The 19,864-nt window shown below is 41.3% G+C and overlaps 1 protein-coding gene and 1 long non-coding RNA gene across 2 annotated transcripts; one reads left to right on the top strand and one right to left on the bottom strand.

Annotated features, from left to right (window-relative positions):
* Positions 1-225: 225 nt before the first annotated feature.
* On the bottom strand, positions 226-1,955 carry LOC133913232 (transcription factor MYBS1-like). The gene is made up of 2 exons (XM_062356322.1): positions 1,375-1,955; positions 226-1,196 (listed from the first exon to the last, which is right to left on the bottom strand). The coding sequence occupies exons 1-2, from the start codon at positions 1,788-1,790 to the stop codon at positions 752-754; spliced, it is 861 nt and encodes a 286-aa protein (XP_062212306.1). The 5' UTR covers positions 1,791-1,955; the 3' UTR covers positions 226-751.
* Positions 1,956-9,945: 7,990 nt separating this feature from the next.
* LOC133888408 (uncharacterized) lies at positions 9,946-11,913 on the top strand. Its single transcript, XR_009903790.1, has 2 exons — positions 9,946-11,286; positions 11,394-11,913. It is a non-coding gene; the product is annotated as an uncharacterized LOC133888408 (long non-coding RNA).
* Positions 11,914-19,864: the final 7,951 nt, after the last annotated feature.

The following is a 19,864-nucleotide window of genomic DNA, read 5'->3' as shown; positions in this document are numbered from 1 at the left end:
TTTTTCATGTCACGCACGATCACGGTTCTTCTCAACGCACCAGGAGATGTCCTCTCCTCAATCAGTTACATTTCCTTGTTAGCATGCCTATACTTTTGGCAAATTTGAATACATATACAGACACAAGTAAATATTACCATGGTGTGTTTTCTACTCGCCCAATGCGGCAAAGGAGAAAAAGGGAAACAACCATGTAATCCATGCGAATTGATGTGAAACCATATCTGATCACTGAAAGAACATAATGCTACTCCAAACTCGGCCACAACTTTTGTAAACAATGGCTGTTGAGAGAAACTTGAGATGCTCTAGAAAGGGAAAAAAAACAAAACAGGAAGAATAGCTACTCATTCACCACATGATGCGACGATCAATATCTTCTGCATAATGATGAGATATAGGCAATTTACATCTGGAAAATGGAAAATCGATCAATCCCCAGTTGCAACGAACCAATGCACCCTGAAAGGCTGCTGCTCATTACACATTCTTGAGCCTCCCTGAGTGTGATTATAAGTAGCACTTGCAACAGTCAGCAGATACTTACTATTCGCCTGCCTGCCCTGCACTGAGTCAAGTCAGCTATGTTACATCAATGGGAGATCAGGGAAGGATGGATGGCTACACAAAACAAATCAAGAAAGAACAAGCAAAGAAATGCGAGCTTGCTGTCCATGCAGCTTTGTAGAGAGTACAAATGCATCAGCAAGACGAAAACCAAGCGGGTGAGCATGCGTGACACAGAGCATCATCATTGGTGCATCTTCGCCGGTGGCGCCGGGTATCCCACAGGCACGACGTAGGGCGCGTGCCCCGGCGGGAACATGACGGGCGTGCCGACGGCCGCGGGCGCCACCATGTGCCCCGCGACGGGGTGGCCCATGGGCGCGTGCCCGTATATGCCCATCGGCGGCGTGGGGTGGTGGTGCTTCATGCCCGCGGGCCCCATCGGCATCGTCGTTGCGGGACCGCCCGTGATCGGGGCGCCCCCCGCGGCCGCAGCGACGTCGCCCGCGGTGACGCTGGTGATGTCGTGGATGCTGGAGCGTCGCCGATCGCGGTTCATGGAGTTGAGGCGGATGAAGTACTTCTGCGCGTGGCTCGCCACCTGCGTCGGCGTCCGCGAGATGACGAAGTTGCGCGAGATGCTCCGCCAGTCGCCCTTGCCGAACTTGTCCAGCCCCAGCAAGAACAACCTGCACCATCAACCACCAGATTGTCGCCATGAACGCAAGAGCATCATCAGTGTATGCGAATTATGATTGGATCCTATTCTAATCTTTGAAAGATTAAAACTTGATTCCAAAGGTTAATAATTTCTGTTCAAGGGCGAATCGAACACATGACATCAAGAACTCGTGGAGATTTGCCAACCTGTGCTCCTCCTCTGTCCACGGGATGCCCTTGCGCCTCTCCTGCTCGGCCTTGGAGCAGCTCTTCCCCACGTCGACGCCGCCCTTCCGCTCCTCGCGCCTGTGCCCGCTTCCGCCGCTGTCCTTCGGCGCGGAGGCGGCGGCAGCGCCATCGGGCGTCGCGGCGGACTCCTCCCCGGCGTAGCGCGGGAGCGGGACACGGCCGGCCTCGATGGCGCCCACGTCCTCCACCAACGCCTCGTAGTGCCGCCGCACCTCCTCCGCCGTCCGCTCCGGCACGCTCGCCGCGAGGGCCGAGAACCAGCCCTCGTCCGGCGGTCCGTTGGCGGGGGGCGGCGCGACCGCCGCGATCGCGTTCTCGAACGCCTTATCCTCCTCCCGCGTCCACGCCGCCGTGGTTGTCACCGCCGTGGTCATCTGGGGGTTCTGGTCCTCGCGTGGCGTGTGCACTGCCGTCGATGACGTGGCTGAGGCGGTAGTAGAGGAGCGGCGCACGTTTGCCGCGGCGGCCGGCGGCGTCGTACGATTAGTAGTAGTAATTAACTAGTGCCGGGCAGAGAGAGCCTTATCCACAAGGGTGCTAGCGCGTGTTGGATATATACTGGTGGTTAGTATTGGTTTTGCGGTCGGGTTTCGGTGTAAATGTAGCCATCAGGATGATTTTTATTCAGCATTTTGTTCTTAAAAGAAAGATATACTTTTCTTTTCAAGAAGAAGTTTATGCTTTTGGGAGGAGAAAGAAGAGCACAGTTTTGTTTTCTTTTCCTGAAAAGAAGGTTATTGCCTTTTAATTATTTAGATGCTGTCACGTAGTTCCAACAAAACGCCTTATATTGTGAAATGGAGTATATCTTAACCGTGCTCTGCTCTGTTTTCACCCACATTGACAGATATCATAGAAGTTGTAGATTTGGTCAAAGTCGCATAACACTTGCTCTATATACGGCGGACCGCAGGGAGAGTGAATTGTACTGTTCCTATTTGACAACATCTGATGGTGGCAAAAATATACTAGCCCGAAATCAACAGTACCACAAACGACCGATAATATCCTGAAATTAGAGGGGGAAAAGAGAGAAGCAAGTGGAAATAAATAAAATAAAATGACACCACACCAACATCACCAAAGTTACTTTGGGAAGGATATGCACGCCAGGTTCCATGGTCTAGAGTCGTTGTCACGGGCTCATGGGCACAACGAAAAGGAAAAGGAAGAAAAGGAATCAAATGATCATTGTCTGAATAGGAAGCAAGCGGCTCCAAGCTAGCCTCCTTTAGGATCATCTTTGGGAATAACAAGATTTTGCTATATATGTTTAGACGATATCTTCTAATTTGCACTAGCCATGGTTTGTTGTTTCCTAGGTTATCAGCATTGCGATCTCCGGAAGAGCTACTCGTTTAACGATACAGACTGGTTAACATAGAGCAGTGGCGTACCCAATTAAAATTTTTAGATGGGGTGAACTCCAGCGAAAAATTAAACCAAAAGTAAAAATACACCACAGACACCGCATTTCCATATTGCAATCACAGAAATTAGAGTGTAAAAGGTAAATGAACAACGTAGAAGAAGATTTCAGATGATACCTCTAATTTGAAAAAATAAATAACTAAAATATAATTCAAAATACACCAAAAAATAATAAATCAAATCAACCTATCAATTTAATAAAGATCATTTAGTTAGTGGTAAAAATTATGAGAATATATATACCACTAGTAAAGCACTAAACACGTCTAGATCCTTTAGGTTTCCTTGGCAAGTTCAGTTTTCAGTCTTTCATGACTTGAAACCTCTTCTTAATTTTATCACAATCAAGTCCTTTTAAAATCCACTTCTCAATATAGCACAACATCAAGTAATTGAGCCAATCATTGGACATCTTATTATGCAAATCTGTCTTGATTAAGTGCATAGCCGAGAATGCTCTTTCAACTAATGCCGTTGTCACTGGTAGGATCAATGCTAACTCAATGAGGTGATAGATAAATGAAAAAGCAATACGCTTTTCAATTTCGACCATCTTCATGGCCAAACTTCCAAGATCATGACAAGCAGTGATATCATCAGTTCTTCTCACATGTATAATGAAGGTCTCAAGTTTATCCTTTATAAGAGAATGATCAACAATTGTGAAATCTTTGTTATAGATCTCCATTAGTCGAGCAATCTTATCAACATCAAACTTAGAGAAGGAATTTCTTGGATCAAGACAAGAAAAGCAAAAGGCAACTCCGAGATATCTCATTAAAGCGATGATCCATCTCTGTGATAATAGCATCAAGTGCAGCAAAGAATGTATCAACACGGTAATAATGCTCTTGAGTGATTAAGTTCCCATCAAGGCTTGATCGACCCCATTTTGGTATTGCCTCATATATATTTGGTATTGGAATATGTTTTGCAACACAAAATAATTTGACTTTTTTCCAATAATGGCTCTCAACCTTCATTTCTGAAGGTGATCAAACGTGCTTTCACATTGACAATCAATAACATGGCCTGAACAATATTTTGATCTTTTCTTTTCATCAAGAGAGATAAATCATTTGTAATAGGAAACACTTTTAACATCAACTTCATGCTTAAAACAAAGGAAAAGCTCTCCATTTTGTGCACCAAACCACCTACTCGACTAGGATTACGTTCATCTTCACGAATCATGGCCAACACCTTGACCACAGAATCCCATATTGACTCAATACGAACTAATGTTGTAAAATGAGAGCCCCATCTTGTATCTCCAGGTCTAGCCAAGTTTGTGCTTTGGTTCTTCCCCCTTCCTTTAAAAATCTCACCACTCTCCAACTTTTCCAAAATGGTTTTGTGATGCTTTGCAAGTAACTTATCCTTCCTCTTGCAAGATGCACTAGTACTTGTCACAATCAAATTCACATAGTTGAAGAAATCATCAAAAGATGAGCAACAAGTTGCAACGGAAATAATGATCAACTGTAATTGGTGAGCAAAGCAATGAATATAGAAAGCATAAGGGTTTCATCACGAATTTTCTTTTGAAAACCATTGAATTCACCTCTCATGTTTGAAGCTCCATCATATCCCTGTCCTCTTAGTCTAGCAATAGGTAAACCATGGTCAGCAAGAATGTCAGTCAAAGCTTTCTTTAATGCATTTGAGGTTGTATCTTCGACATGTTTAAGTCCAAGAAATCTTTCTACAACCATTCCTTTTTTGTTCACAAACCTGCATGATACAATGGCATAGTTAGTTGCGTAACACATCTAGTCATTAATGAATATTTCAATATAATGCATAAAAAATAACTACTAACCTCATAAATACAGCCCATTTGCTTTGCTATTGAGATATCATGAGATTCATCAATTAGAACAGAGAAAATACTATCCTCAATCTCTTCCTTTATCACTTCATTGATCTCTTCTACACAACTTTGTGTAAGTCCTTTTGAATCTTGTGGGAAGTTATGCGGGCAGTTTTTGGACATAACTCATCAAATGCAACTGTTACCTCCTCATTGAGTTTTTTTAACCAATCAATCATCTCTAAGAAATTGCCTTTATTTAAGGAAGAGGAAGATTCATCATATCCATTGAATGCATGACATTGCGAAATGAGATAACTTGCATCTAAAACAGTTGTCAAAAGAACTTCATATAGCATTTCTGCTTCTTTGAAATTAGAATCGATCTTATGGGAGATACTTTCCCTTTGATTATTAAAATCCTCGGTACATAACCTTGCTTCATTGTGGCAACCAGAAACTCCACCAACATGACCGGGCAATCCTCTATATGCATGCTTCCAATCATCATACCCTATCTTTGTGAAAACCACATGACCAAAATTTTCATGCTCGACTTCTTACCTAAAAAGAAAGCAATAGAAGCAAAATATGGCATCCTTTGACACACTACACTCCAACCAATCATAGTCCTTAAACCAGTTGAAAGACTCTCCAATCCTTTCAAATGCGCTTGCGAGGAAAATTATGACCTATAGGTTGGGTGGGGCCTCACAATAAATAGGCTCTCCTAACCTCAGATTTCATGTTAGGATGAAATCAATCAATTGGTATTCTAAGAGCCGGAACAGAGATGACATGAACAAGCGGGTTAAATTCCACAATAAGGTCAATACCTTCTTGTTCATTTTCTTCTTATTGTGGTTGTGGCTGTGCATCATCAACACCAATCTCAACTTGTGCTATATTATATACTACGGCTTCAATGGCAGCATGGTCTTCAACAACTTCTTCGGCTCTGGAATCGACGGCATTGCGACTCTCATGGGTGCTTGCGTGGTTGGAGCTCAAGGAGCCGCCACTCAAACTTCTAAAATAGTTCTTCGAATCTACACAATAAGACAATAAGTACATATTACACTAAGCTAATTGCTAAATCACTAAAATTTTCAAACAAACAATAATGATTTTTACCATTTATTTTAAGTCTTCTTGCTGAATCCTTTGTTGTTGTTCCAGGTGGGGTTCATGCTGGTGGCACCACGACCTCAGCCAATGCCAACTCCCACTGGAACCGCTGCTGCAGCTGAAGCAATAGCGAGGCCATGACCATGGCCATGCTTGGTAGCGTTGGCAGGTGAGGCACTTCTGGCCTCCTCTTCCTCTATCAAGGCATCAAGTGTTGGTGACCTGGGGAAGCCGCACCACCCCAAGTATGAGAGTCTCCGATTTGGGGGCTTCCAGTGGGCTTCGGGTCACTGGCCGTCTAGCCGCTATGGTGTGCCACTGCAAGACCACCGAGGAGTTGAGCTCGACGTTCAAATAGGGATTGATGGGGGCTAGAAGCTAGGATGGACGGATGGTGCACCTCTGGGCTTATTCTTCATAAAACTTACATGTTCTGCTATTCACTCCAATGGTATAACCCATGACCCACCAAGCCCCTTTGTTTATTTCCTCTCCAGCAAGCATCAACAGAGCAGCAATTCTTCTCCACCTCCGGCCGGCTGGACACAGCCACGTAGGGCAGGGCGGCAGGGGCACATGGCTTGATAGAGGAAGGGGAGAGGGGTATCGCTACCCGTCGGTAGCTGGGGCGGCTTCCCCAGCTCGCCAATAGGGAGGGTCCGCCCCTAACATAGAGTACTTTGTTCTGGACAATACGTTGTTCGATGTTGATGCATACTGCATTATGTAAGAACATGATTGGTTATTGCCTAACTAGCTTCAGTGAAGCTGATTCTGACATACCACACATACTCGTGAAATAAAAAAATATACTAGCTTCACTTTGAATTATTTGTTCTTTTAGCTAGCGCTAGTAAGATCTGAGAAGTAGGGTGGCGCAGGGGCAAACATGGATGATTCTCCATTTCTCATTCGGCTGAGGCGCAATGCAATTCATAGGCTCACTCCATGATTGGACGCATAAGCTTTCTCTTTTTGGAAGCTTGCGTACGGTGGCCAATCGGTCCAACTGATCTTGACACCCCGTCACTCTCTGACATTAGAGTGAGGCTTCAGATGATTTGCTTCCCCTCTCACGTATCTAAGCTGTCCTTCATCTTCTTGGCAAGGTTCCACACCATTAATACCTGCTCTCACCCCTTTTCCCCACTCGGATTCACCGTTGACATCACTTTCTTCCCCAACTCCTGTGAGTTGCCCCGCCGTGTCGATTCTCCATGGCTGAGCCACCTTTGACTCCGTTTCTCCCCTCTATGGCATCGCAGGGTTGTCGAAGAGGTACCCAGTCGCTTCTCGGTGTCGCCCAACCCCTAGAGCGCTGCCCGCGTCGAGCCTGAGCTCCACCGACCACCTCTCATCATCGCCGGCCGTCCATCGCCCCTCTCCACCATTGTGACCCCCTCGGTAAAGATCCTCGTGCCCTCCTCTCTCTTTTGCACTTCTTCCCGTCGAGTTCCATGCCCGGATGCGCATTTTCGCGTGACTCCGGTGATGCTCTGGCCCCCCATCGATTTTTGGCTGTCCGATCGAGATCTAGCAGCGCAGATCGCATACCCCTTCACTCATAGGTAACCGGTCCACCTGGACCATAGACCGGCCTTTAGGCTGTGGTCCATCGGCCCATGAAACTTTTCTGTGGGTTTTTCAATAGAAAAATATTTTCCTTTTTTCTTTATGGCATCATAACCAAGACTTCTAGTATAAAATTTATTCGGTTTATTCTTTGAAATAATGTAAACTTTGCAGAAAAGCTCCTAGAATTCAAAAGCTTGTAACTTTTTGCTCGTAGCTCCGATTTGAGCAATTTTCGTGGTCAAATTCTCTTAGCGATGTGTAGATTCTTTTTATAAATTTTTACCTAGTTTTCGTACTGTTTGGTATACTGTTCTTAGTGATTTCCCTTGTATGCTTTTTGGTGTGCCGATTGGGAGATGAGCAGTTCATGCACCTGCAAGACCAAGCTTTTGAAGACTTCGAGCAACACTTAGCTGAAGACAAGTGTCCTTGAATATATTGCTCTCATTTTAGGGTTTATATGTAGTTATTTATCCTTCTTTGCATGCTTGTCTAAACTGAAATCCTATGATTAGGGCTTACTATATTCTGTATGATTATACTTGTCACCATTGATGAGTTATGAGAAATGAAGGGTAGATATGCTAGTTGCTATCATGGTTGGAGTAAATATTAATCTTGACTAATGTTTATGCAACTTGAACTAGGTATGTAATATTGTAGCAACATGGTTTAGGGATCCTAGCAGGATGATTGTGTGATGATGGTGCAGGAATGCACGTGTGCCAGGAATGCACGTGTGCTAGGAATGCACAGTTGGTTTGTAGTTGTTTCTGTGTGGGATCCTAAGGACCGATTCTTGAAGCATGTAACCTGGCTAAACCATTCAGCCATGAGGCTTATATGGGTACGGCCTGGCCAATTAATTAGCCACCTCTCCGATTCTGTAGGCATAAGTGAAAGATTGAGTGGCAAAAGAGGGGGTTTCTATAGTGATAGAATCACTGTTAGCGGTGAAACCTTAGTGGGTGGCTACCAGTAAGTGGGAGCTTTATAAAGGTCTTGTAGTGAGAGCCCAACTCCACACCCCGTAAGTGTGAAGCAGCAGGGGAATCACGACTTATGGGGAAAGCTGTGCAAACTCTACTAAGTATTAAACTGACCGATCAGCCGTGCTCATGGTCTAGAGTGGCTTGGACATCTTCTTGATTAGATGGGATCAGGGTTTTAGTATGGTTAGTCGGGTGGCCGAGTAATGGAATTACCTAGTGAGTCTTGATAGTCGGATGGAATCCGATGAGTCATTCCTTTTTGTTATAGTTGTGTTTTCACATTAGTAAATAGGATGCTTGTTGTTGGAGTCATAGGTTAATGTTGCTTAGTGCAGTCTACCAGGGTCTAACCTTTTCTTGATTTAAGCTCCATAGCATATTTTTTCCTACACTTGCGGAGTACATTATGTACTCACACCTGTTATTCCCTCTCTTTCATCCTTCTACTGTTCAGAAGCCGCCAATGAAGCCTCATCCTTCGATGAAGATGACTTCGATCCGGAGCTCCTTTTCTGATACAGGCGACCTCCACGCCGTGGTGGCAAGATCCACGCGGTGGTGTGCAGATCCACAGTGACGGGGTCCTCCACAGCAACACACGGAATCTCGGTAAGGGGTGCACGGTGGATCTCGACGAGGAGCATGGCAGTGGGTCCACGGCTTGGGTGGAAGAGATGTATGGCTGGGAGACGACCGTGTGCGTTGTGGTGGCGGCCTTCATGCCACCGCATTTTCTTGTGCAGGGTGGAGCAAGCTGAGCTGGCGCAGCCGCGGCAGCAAAGCGCACCGATGGTGGACATCGAGATCATCAGCTGCCGCGGCAGTGGCATCGGCTCTGGCTTGGCATTAAGCCGGTTGTTTCATTTTTTTTCTCCTCAGAACATATATCACTATCAGCTCTAGACCCAACAGTGATAAGTACTGATTTTCACTATTGAGTAAGGATTATCGGTTCCAAAATCAATAGTGATTGTATTTTAAAGCCAACAGTAATCACCCTTTCGTGGTAGTGTCACGACGTTGCTCCTGAGCTGATGGATCTTCGGTGAGGTTGAGATTGTGGCGGCGCCTATTAGGGTTTGTGGAGATGTCAGTATATGTGTCTGCTGGGCATCAAGCAAGCGAAGTCTGTGGATGGGATGGAAAGTACCAGGTAGAAATCGTCGGGGACTAAAAAGATGACCAGAACCCATGGAATCGATAGCAATGGTCCAGCAACATCCCTACCTTGGGACAAGAAAATGATGTAGCGTGGCGGTAGAGGCGACACGTGCACGTGTAGGAATGCCTGAATAGAGATCGGTTAGTTTTCTTACTTTCTTCACCCGAGCGTGGACTGTCTAGGAAACTAGACATCTCGGATAGGCCAACTATTGGATTGGATTAAAATGTGTTTTTTTAGATTGGGTTGACTGTTGGGTTTATTTTGGATGTGTGAAAACGGGTTGTCAAAGCAATCGGGTTGGATTTGATTGGGTTTGCTAGAAAAACGGATTGGGTTAGGTTAGAATGGGTTTCTTTTTTACGGATTCCCATGAGTTCAAGTTTGGGTTCTCACCCGTTTCCTCAACCCAATCAGTTCCTTGACTCAGGACCTCGAAGTTGGTTGGTCAAGACCCAACTTGGCGTTATTGCACCTCGCTGGTCCGGCGGCCCCCTCGACCGGCTCCTCCGGAGAGCTCCCTCTCCAATGTGGCCAGGATTCGAGGGAGGGGCGGTCGGGAGACGAGGTTGGTCGTTGGTCCTCCCACAAGATCCGCCGGCTCTCGCGGCGAGCTCGGCCAGGATCACAGGGAGATCGGCAGGAGGGGCGCTCGTCTTCCGGTTCCTCCATGGTGTCGCCTGCGTCTTCTACGCCAAGGTCCTCGGGGCCTTGTTCTCCTTCTGGATGGACAAGTCGAGACACCCCTCCTCTTCTCCTCCTTTCCCGTCTTGGAGTTCTTATTCCTCTTGACGTTCTTGATTTTTCCTCGCCGGTGACATGGTCAATCTGAGATTTCACCAACTAAATTGAGAAGCAACAATCGCGACATGGAAGCAGCAGTAGCTGCCGTTGGTGCGTGTGTGTGGGATAGATAAATAGACAGATGAAAATGCAGGCTGCTGGGGCAATCGTCCCTTGCAGTCCAGTGAACCGGACCGACGACCTCCTGCACCGCATGCAAGCAACTGCCGTTTGTGCCCATCGGCTTCTTGTAGGTTACTTATAATCGTAGTCTCAGATGGTAACATATTTACTTTACCCCATTAAAATTACCCTGTACAGGGATTTTATCTTCTGTTCTAGTCACAGATCATAGTTTCTTTTTCTGTATTGCTTCTTTACACAGATTAGTTCATAGAATCTGATTGTACAGGGACTTTGAACTAGACTGCAGTGCATAGAATCTGATTGTTTTCTTAAATAATACATTCTACTTGCTTTCGTTTAGTTCTTATCATATTATAATTTCAAATCACAGATTTTTCTAGCTCATAAAACAAATTCTTTCAACGGAGAAGTGATGATGCTTTATCCAGACCACATGTCTGCATCTCAGATTATACAGCTTTCACTTTCAAAAAGTCTTATTTTGTTTCTTTTCTAGCACGGAGCTGCAACTGTTAACTGAATTTCTATGGTTTTGCCGTTTGTGAAATTTTGATTCTTGCAGTGTGCAATCTGTGATGTAAATTGACCCATTTGCTGAAATCTAGTGATTATTCCAGAAACAATCACCATCTAAGATTCATGGTTCTGTACTTCTGTTCTTGATACAAGCGCTAGTTCAATCTGCTAATTACCAAGAAGTGTGGTTCCCTAATATTACTCATGTCAATTTTTTCTACTGCATCTTATAGTTCAATAGTGTTGCTATTTCATTTTGGCAGCTTGTTAGCTTAGCAACATTGCCCAAAGTACCTGAGAATGATAGCTTTGATATCTATCAGGTACATTTTTCTGCACTTTCTTTGTCTAATCATATTTCCTTCATTTCGTTCCTTTCCTGATTCTCTTTCCTGTTCCTATTTCTTTTATTTTCTCTCATCTCTAACAGCTTTAATTCGAGGGGAATCGCGAAGGGAAATGAGAGAGAATCCCATTCTGAAGGGAGTAATCTTTGGAATCCTTTCGTGATGGGAACCGTAAACGGAAACCGTTGGAGCGCTGAAAGGAACGAAAATCCATAACGAGATTTTCACCCGCAACGGGAATCCCTTGGCATAGTCTAAGACTTATGAAAAAGTATTGGATATATTTGCATGATTCTCACAAGGTTGCTTGCTTCTCAATTAGTTATGAGTATTTACTTATGGTCCTCTTGATTATCTGTTTTCTGATTGTAGGGTCTCTTACATAAGCATCTGCTAAGAAGTATTCATTGTTTTGGATCAGTGTGCTCGAAAAATGTAATCAATGGTTAGGACTTCTTTCGGGAAGTATCAAGTCTGTTTTAGCTCCTTTATTTTTCGGCTGTATTGCTTGTAGAGATGATAAAATGGAAGCACTGTTGTACTTCGAGCACTTGAAATCTCCGAAATGTTGAAATAAAGTTGTAAAAAGGTTGATATGGAGAATATCTTGCTCTACAAAGTACTGGCAGCAGGAAGGCAGGTAGCAGCAGTATGCAGGAATGCGAACTTTATGCAGCAGGTGGCAGCAAGCAGCATCGACCTGACCTGCCCACCTGCACCCATGGATACGGTTCACAAATGCGATGATAACCGCTCAAAAATCGTAGTTACTGATCTTTTTGGTCCGGTCCAGTTTCAGAAACTGAACCGTAACCGAATTTTAATTCAAAAAATTTGAAAAAAAATTCAATTTTTTTTAAAAACTAGACACAATTTTAAGGCTTTTTTTGAAATTTTTTTTAAAAAAATATCGTTTGCATCATATTCTATAGGGAGGAAGTTTGAAAAAAATGAAAAAAATTGAAACATGCGGCTTAGTTATTAACTCATATTAAGGAAAAGTGTAACATGCAAACACATATTTTTCTTGTGTAAAACGGATTTTAAGAGAATCTTTAAAATTGATTTCACTTTATTTAGAGTTTTATTAATTTCTCTATGATTTTTACAAAGCTCACAAGCATAAAGTGAATATGTTAAAAAACAGCATTATAATTAACTTTTTCATGTCTACTATTATTTTTTCTATATAAATCATAGTATAAATAAGCTAATGAAAGTGGTTTCACTAAGTTTTGAGGTGTGATGGGTCAGTTATGAATTAATCTCGTCGCAACACATTTACACAATCATGCATGTTACAATAATTAATTCATGAGTTAATGTATTTTTAAAAGACATAGGATCATGTAAGAAGACTAGCAAAATTAGTTTCATGATTTTTGGATTAGCAAAGAGTAAACTATGCATTTAACTTGGTTTAACAAATACAATTTCTCACAGAATTTTTTTAACTTTTTATGAGTATAAATACTTTTATCATGTAGATCATGTCACAAGGAAACCAACAAAATTTGTTTCACTTGATTTGAAGCTCAGATGAATTAGTTATTGATTTTACAAGATTGAGATAATTTTTGGGTTTTTTGTTGAACTTCATTGAAAATCGAGAAAACCGCTCGATAAATCGAGAAAACCGAGCGGTTACCGAGAAAACTGAGCGGTTACCAAAAATACGGAAAATTCGAGAAAACCGCTCGATAAATTGCAAAAACCGCTCGGTAACCGATCCAAACCGACCGGTTACCGAACGGCTAAAATCGCGATTTTTTTTCCAAATTTCAAATTTTACCAAATGAATTTTCTCTGATTTTTTTTGAATTTTTGACCGGTAACCTTAACCCTACCCATGGATTCAATCCATTGGTAGGTTAGTGTGTTTAGAATTAAACTAGTGGGATGGGTTGGGTGGGGTTTAGGCATAGATTTTATGGAGTGGGTTGGGTTGGAAAAAGGAATTGTTTTGCTATGGGGTGGGTTCCAACTCATTAGTAGGTTTACTCTTGGAAGTGTGTCTGGGTCTGGGCTTAATGGGCTACAATACACCGTTTGCCACCCATGGGCAAAAATTAAAATCTAAGCCCAATCCGACCTATTTCGAGTCAGACTTGATACTCCTATGAGTGAAAAAAAGAATTCAAACATAGAACCATCAGGCATAGAACCTGTTGGTACATGAATTCATGGGTTCAATTGTCATCTCTACTCAGAGATACCACTCACCCTGTGTCCCAGTGTATGCCAAGGTGAATGATCAGCAAGATTTGGCAACGTAGAACAACAACACGGTTCACCATATAGAAGGAGAAAAAAGAATGGTGGTAATTTCGTGGGTAATGAATCTAGATGTCTCCAGGGTTGCGACTGCACCATTAGAGAGTCGTTTCGCACCTACCATTACACCTACTAATTACCAATGTTTCCATAATAGGTCAGTGTCGAGGAATTGATACTCGATGTATGGAAAACGATGTAAGTGGTTATGAATTCAATGAGGATTCATCCTCTTAAGAAGAACTTCTTGAATTGATCAATGAGTAACAAAGGGTTTTAAAGGAACAAGTTAAACAATTTAATAAATTAAATGTTCTTAATGATATTCAAGCTATTTTTGTTTCTAATTATAAATAATTATTGAGTAAATTTGAATTGCTAAACAAGGAGCATGAAGAGCTTAAGTGGAAACTTTAGAGCATTGAATCTCAATCTAAGGTTCCTTTGAAGCAATTCTTCTCTCTCTTTAATTTTAATCCTAAGGTAGATGCTTCTACTTCTTGTGATAATTTAATTGATCTATTTAGTTCATCCCTCACAATGAGATATATGTTGAGAATTTTGTTGCAGAATCATGTAATGATCTTATTGCATAAGAGAATAATGACCTCAAGCAATAAGTGGAGAAGTTTAAGAAGGACTTAGCAAGATTGAAGGGCAAGAATTATGTACAACCTCTTTAAGATAACCGTGATAACATGTTGAATAAACTTACAGAGAGATCTACCGTGATATGCTTCAAGTGTCATGAAGAAGGTCCCAAGTCCTTCTAATGCAAGCAAGTCAAGAAGGAGATCAAGAAGAAGAAAAGACAATAAACCTCTCAAACAAGAGCTCCAATATATACATCAAGCTCAACTACAAGATCAGTCACAAGACCAACAACCACTATAAGATCAAGAAGAAGGACAATAGCAAAGTGGTTGCACTCATGGTTGGGCGAAAGAAGTATGTACGAGGACATGGAGACCCTTATCTTGGTCGCTCAAGTTCCGAAGTGAAGACAACAGTAAGTGAGTAGAAGAGAGGCTTTGTGAGCCTTACCTTTGTGGCTTAGTAGCTCAACCTACTTGAGACCTAGATGACTCAATGATCGTGACCGGGTGCCAACCAAGAGCAATAGGTTAGGTGGCTACTCTAATGTGGACTAGGGGTAGCGTTTATGTCATCAATACTACGGGATAAAAATTCTTTAGACCGAGTTTGCTCTCTCTTCCTTCTTTATGTTTTCTCATTTACATACTTGCAAGTTACCTTTGAGTGTTTACTTCTGAGCAATAGAGTAGACATACTATATAAACCTATAGTATTTTTAGATAGAAATCGATATAGGTTTATATTGTGAAGTTTTTGGAGCCAATTAGTTTTAGATATCGTAATTCATCTTCCTCTTAGGACATCACCGATCCCTTTCACCAAGGCTGCAAAATCTCGCCGTGAACGACGGGCTGGACGTAGCAGCAGAGCTAAACAGGGTCCACATAGATGCAGATCCAGGAATATTGGAATACTATGTCTCACAAACTTGGTACGTACGAGCAATGTTGCATTTTTATTTATTTTTATCCTTTTCGAGAACATATTTAACAAATAGACACTCTAGGAAACTATGTCAAAAAATGGACCTTTTTTATGGTACCACCACATCTGGCGTCATAGGTCCATTGCATGGCACCATCGCACTTGTGAGATGGTTTCCTTTGGCTGATGTGGCCCAGCATCGCGCTACGGGCCTTGGCGCCATAAGTCATTGCACGGTGTCACAACCCTTGGTGATGTGCTGTGAGACCTAAAAGGGGCCACGCTTATTTCCCTACCTTTTCTCTCGCTCATTTTCCCATCTCATCACGCGTGTCGCCGCCTCAGCACCCACGGCCATCGCTCGAGCCCGCGAAGCCGCCCCGGAGGCCACATCGCCCTCCCCTGAGACCGAGCCTAAGCTCACATCACCCTGTAGGTTCCCCTCTAGCATAGCACCCTGATTCCTCGACAAACGATGCCGGTGCCACCCCTATTGAGGTTTGCAGCTGCAGACTCCCCTTCGCTTCCATCACCTCTCCGGTGGCTTGATCAAGGTGAGTGGTTCCTTGCATTCTCTTCATCTAAAGATATGGAGCATGCCTCTACGATTCAATGAGCGTGAACAAAATCGTAGGTAGCACCAAAATAATGGTAGGGAAAAAACACAATAAAAAATTTGAACCTAGTGATTCCTAAGTTCCACTCGTAATCAATGCCCATGATTATGAGTCACAAGATATAAATGTTTCTTACCAATTTGGGGATGAACCATGAGTGATGTGTGAATTTGGGGATGAACCATGAGTGATGTGTTGTTATAAATAAAGCTCGACATGATCGAATAGGAGACACGATTTTACATGTAAAACCCTTGTGGGAAAAAAATCACGAGCGCCAATTGGCGATCTTTACTATATCAAGAGATGTGTACAACACAAGGGATTGCAATGAGCATCTCAACTCCTAACATGGTGTACAAGATATATTTATAGGGGTGGACACATGCGTCTTGTGTGGCCCAACTAGAATTCGAATCATAATCCAACAAACTCCGCCTTGAGATGAATTTCATCTTGTAGAAAATGAAGAAACATCAATGAACTCCATTCAATTATAAATATCAGACACATCAAAAGTCTCTAGGACTTAAACTGTAACACAAAATCTGCCTTCCCACTGACATCTGGCTTATCCCTTTGATCCAAGACTGTGATCTATTGAGGCTGGCTAATCGTACGCAGCAGGAGCAAGGGAACTCCCCTGGTTCAGGAAGGCACATGAGTCCGAACACTATTATGAATGTCAATGTACAAATCTCTCAGTCAAACAACTTTTTTGTATGCTTAAAAAATAGCCATATATTCAGCTTCAGTAGTTGATAAAGCAACAGTAACCTGAAAACATACTTTCTAACTAACAGCATAACCATCAATAGTGAAAAAATAACCTGTGAGAGATCTCCTCTTTTCCAAATCACCAGCATAATCTGAGTCAACATAATCAACAAGTCCATCTCCTAATTTTTCAAACTGCAAACCAGCATTAGAAGTACCACATAGATATCTAAAAATCTACTAAAGAACATTCCAATGCTCTTTGCCAGGATTAGCTATAATTCTACTAACAATACTCAGTGCATGAGGTAAATCAAGACGAGAATAGACCATGACATACATAAGCGAACCAACTATATTTGAATATGGAACTTTAGATATGTACTCAATGTCATAATTTGACTCAAGACACAATGCTGAAGTTAATTCAAAATGCATAGCTAATGGAGTACTCACTGGTTTTACATCATACATATTCAAACGATGAATGACCTTCTCAATATAACCTTGCAGAATAAGATATAACTTGTCAGATTTCTAGTCTCTAATGATCTCTATACTAAGAATTTTCTTTGCTCCACCTAAGTTATTCATCTCAAATTCATTACTCAATTGTGACTTTAATTTGGCTATTTCTGATTTATCTTTTGGAACAATCAACATATCATCGACATAGAGAAGTAAATAAATAAGTGAACCATTAGCAGTCTTCAAATAGACATAGCTATCATAAGCAGAATGCTTAAAACCATTAGAGAGCATAAAGGAGTCAAATCTCTTGCATCACTATCTAGGGGATTAATTCAAAACCATAAAGGAATTTCTTTAATTTACATACAAGTTCTTCTTTTTCAGGAACAACAAAACCTTCAGGTTGATCCATATAAATGTCTTCATCTAACCCCCATGTAAGAATGCAGTTTTAACATTTAATTGCTTAAGTTCATAATCACTCATCGCAACAATACTGAGTAAAGTACAAATAGAACTATACTTCATAATAAGGGAGAAGATATCATTATAATCAATACCTAAAATCTAGCTATAGCCTTTAGCAACCAACCTTGATGCTTCATTAGGAGAAATACCCTCCAATCTTTTGAAAATCCACTTGCAATGAACATATTTCTCTTCTAGAAATTGGAATAAATCCTAAGTACCGTGTTTTTTTTCAAGTGACTCCATCTCATGTTGCATTACAATCATCCAATTGTTGCAATCAGTAGAAGTAATAGCCTATTTATAATTAGAAGGTTCTACAATACCTTCAACTTTTTCTACACAACTTAAAGTATAAGAAACAATATTACACTCTTCAATTAACCTCTTGGGTGGATTAATTTGCCTTCTAGACATGTTAATTGCAATAGAATGTTATGTAGGCTACACAACATGAGATGAATCATGACCAATAAATAAATTTTACAATAGGTGCATCTTGGATAGCAACATCTGGTGTACTTTCTGTATTAATAAATGCTCCACATACACACTAGAACTCTGCTGACTTTGAACGGGAGCATTAGGCAATATAGCAAATTCATTATAGACAACATTCCTACTGATTGGACCTTTTGTGTTGTAGGATTCCATAATTTATAACCTTTAATATTAGATTTATAACCAAGAAAGATGCACTTAATAGCTCTAGACGTCAATTTACCATTATCAACATTTGCAAAAACAGGACAACCGGAAACTCTCAATTCTAAATGATCAGCTAGGAAACCAGACTATACCTTAATTGGAAATTTCTTATCAATGACAATGTTGAGTGGTCGATTAATAAGATAGCAAACAGTGGAAATGGCTTCAGCTAAAAAAAACACCTATACATATATGCATTAGACAACATGCAACGAGCCCTCGAGATGATAGTTCTATTCATACGCTCAGCCACACTATTTTTGTTTTAGAGTATCAGGATCAGTGTAGCGTCTTACAATGTGAATCAAATTTATCATAACATAATTCCATCCTATTATTAGTGTGAAGCTTCTTTACCTTCTTTTGGATTTACCTTTCAATCATAACCTTCCACTCTTTAAATAATTTAAATGCTTCTGATTTATGCTTCGAGAAATAAAATCAAACTCTCCTTGAGTAATCATCAATAATAGTTAACATATAATGCAAACCAGCTAGCGAGGCTTACGAGATAGTCCCCATCAATTGGAATGAACATAATCCAGAATTGAGCGACAAACTGTGGATCGATCGGGGTGAGACGGACAAAATTGATCTAACTTTTTTTCCTTGTGTCCTGTGTAAAATCCGGCTCTAGTACCACTTTTTATAAATAAAGCATGACATGATCGAACATGGAAAATGATTTTTACATGAAAAACCCTTACAGAGAAAAATTACGAGCGCCAATCGACGATATTTACTATATCAGAAGATGTGTACAACACGGGAATTACAATGAGCAACTCAACTCCCAGTGTAGCTTACAAGATATATTTATAGGGGTGGATACATATGACTTGAATCTAATATGGACAGTTCCGAAACATGGTCCGAAGGTATCCCTTATGTGACCCAACATATGTTAAGGTAGAGGAAGATGATACCTTGTCACAAGGGATATGCTCCAGATGAATCAAAATGCATATTGGACTTTGGTGGATTCCACAGAGCCATTTGTAGCTTATAAGAAAACAACTTGTCAATCTTAAGCGAAGAAGAAAACCTGTTCTTTTGCTTTCCTGAATCTGGGCTCTTGTACTCAATATTCTGAAGGGAGAACACAGATTTCATGAATAACAATAACAGATTGTGTTGGATGAAATCAGATTATTTCATACTGAAAAACAGATTTTACTTCGTCACATATACAATGTACTGTTGAATCGACAACATATAGAAAAGAGCTTAAAACTGTTAGTAATTATCATTTGTCATATATGCACAAGAAGCTTGTTCCGTTTTAAGTTTCAGATTGGTTTACATATTCTTGTGTCTTTCAGCTTTGATATAGCTGTACATAGTTTATACCTACAATAAGTCCGATAAATAATCTTGTAGTTTCACATAATTCTTTACATATAAGTACAGAGCATTGATAGTTGTTGCCACTTAGTTCATAACTGTTAGTACATATATATGGTAAAAAAAAAATCATATGTCTATCAATTATTCACACAATGAACTCATATAAGGTAAAAAAATCCAACCTCATAATAGCATAATAGTGAAGTGAGATATGGCATATTGAACTGATTTATGTAGTTATTAAGTTAGTTTAACATATGTCTATCAATTATTCACGCAAGGAACATTGGTGAAGTGATATATGCAGATTTTTATTTAGTTTGATTGATGCGTATCATAATACTTCTTAAAAGTTTTGGGTGGAATTTGCAGCGTCAAGATGTTATTGAGATCTAGAATGCCTCAGCCGAAGGACAACTAAGACTATCACA

The sequence above is a fragment of the Phragmites australis genome, chromosome 1 (assembly GCF_958298935.1).
Source record: "Phragmites australis chromosome 1, lpPhrAust1.1, whole genome shotgun sequence".
NCBI lineage: Eukaryota > Viridiplantae > Streptophyta > Magnoliopsida > Poales > Poaceae > Phragmites > Phragmites australis.
This window is presented reverse-complemented; position numbering and strand designations above follow the sequence as displayed.

What these genes read in the sequence shown, in the direction of transcription:
- LOC133913232 (XM_062356322.1), bottom strand. Translation starts at nt 1,790, where the DNA reads ATGACCACGGCGGTGACAACCACGGCGGCGTGGACGCGGGAGGAGGAT. An exon ending in TGGACAGAGGAGGAGCACAG is followed by an intron (nt 1,197 to 1,374) that starts GTTGGCAAATCT and finishes TTGATGGTGCAG; the next exon opens with GTTGTTCTTGCTGGGGCTGG.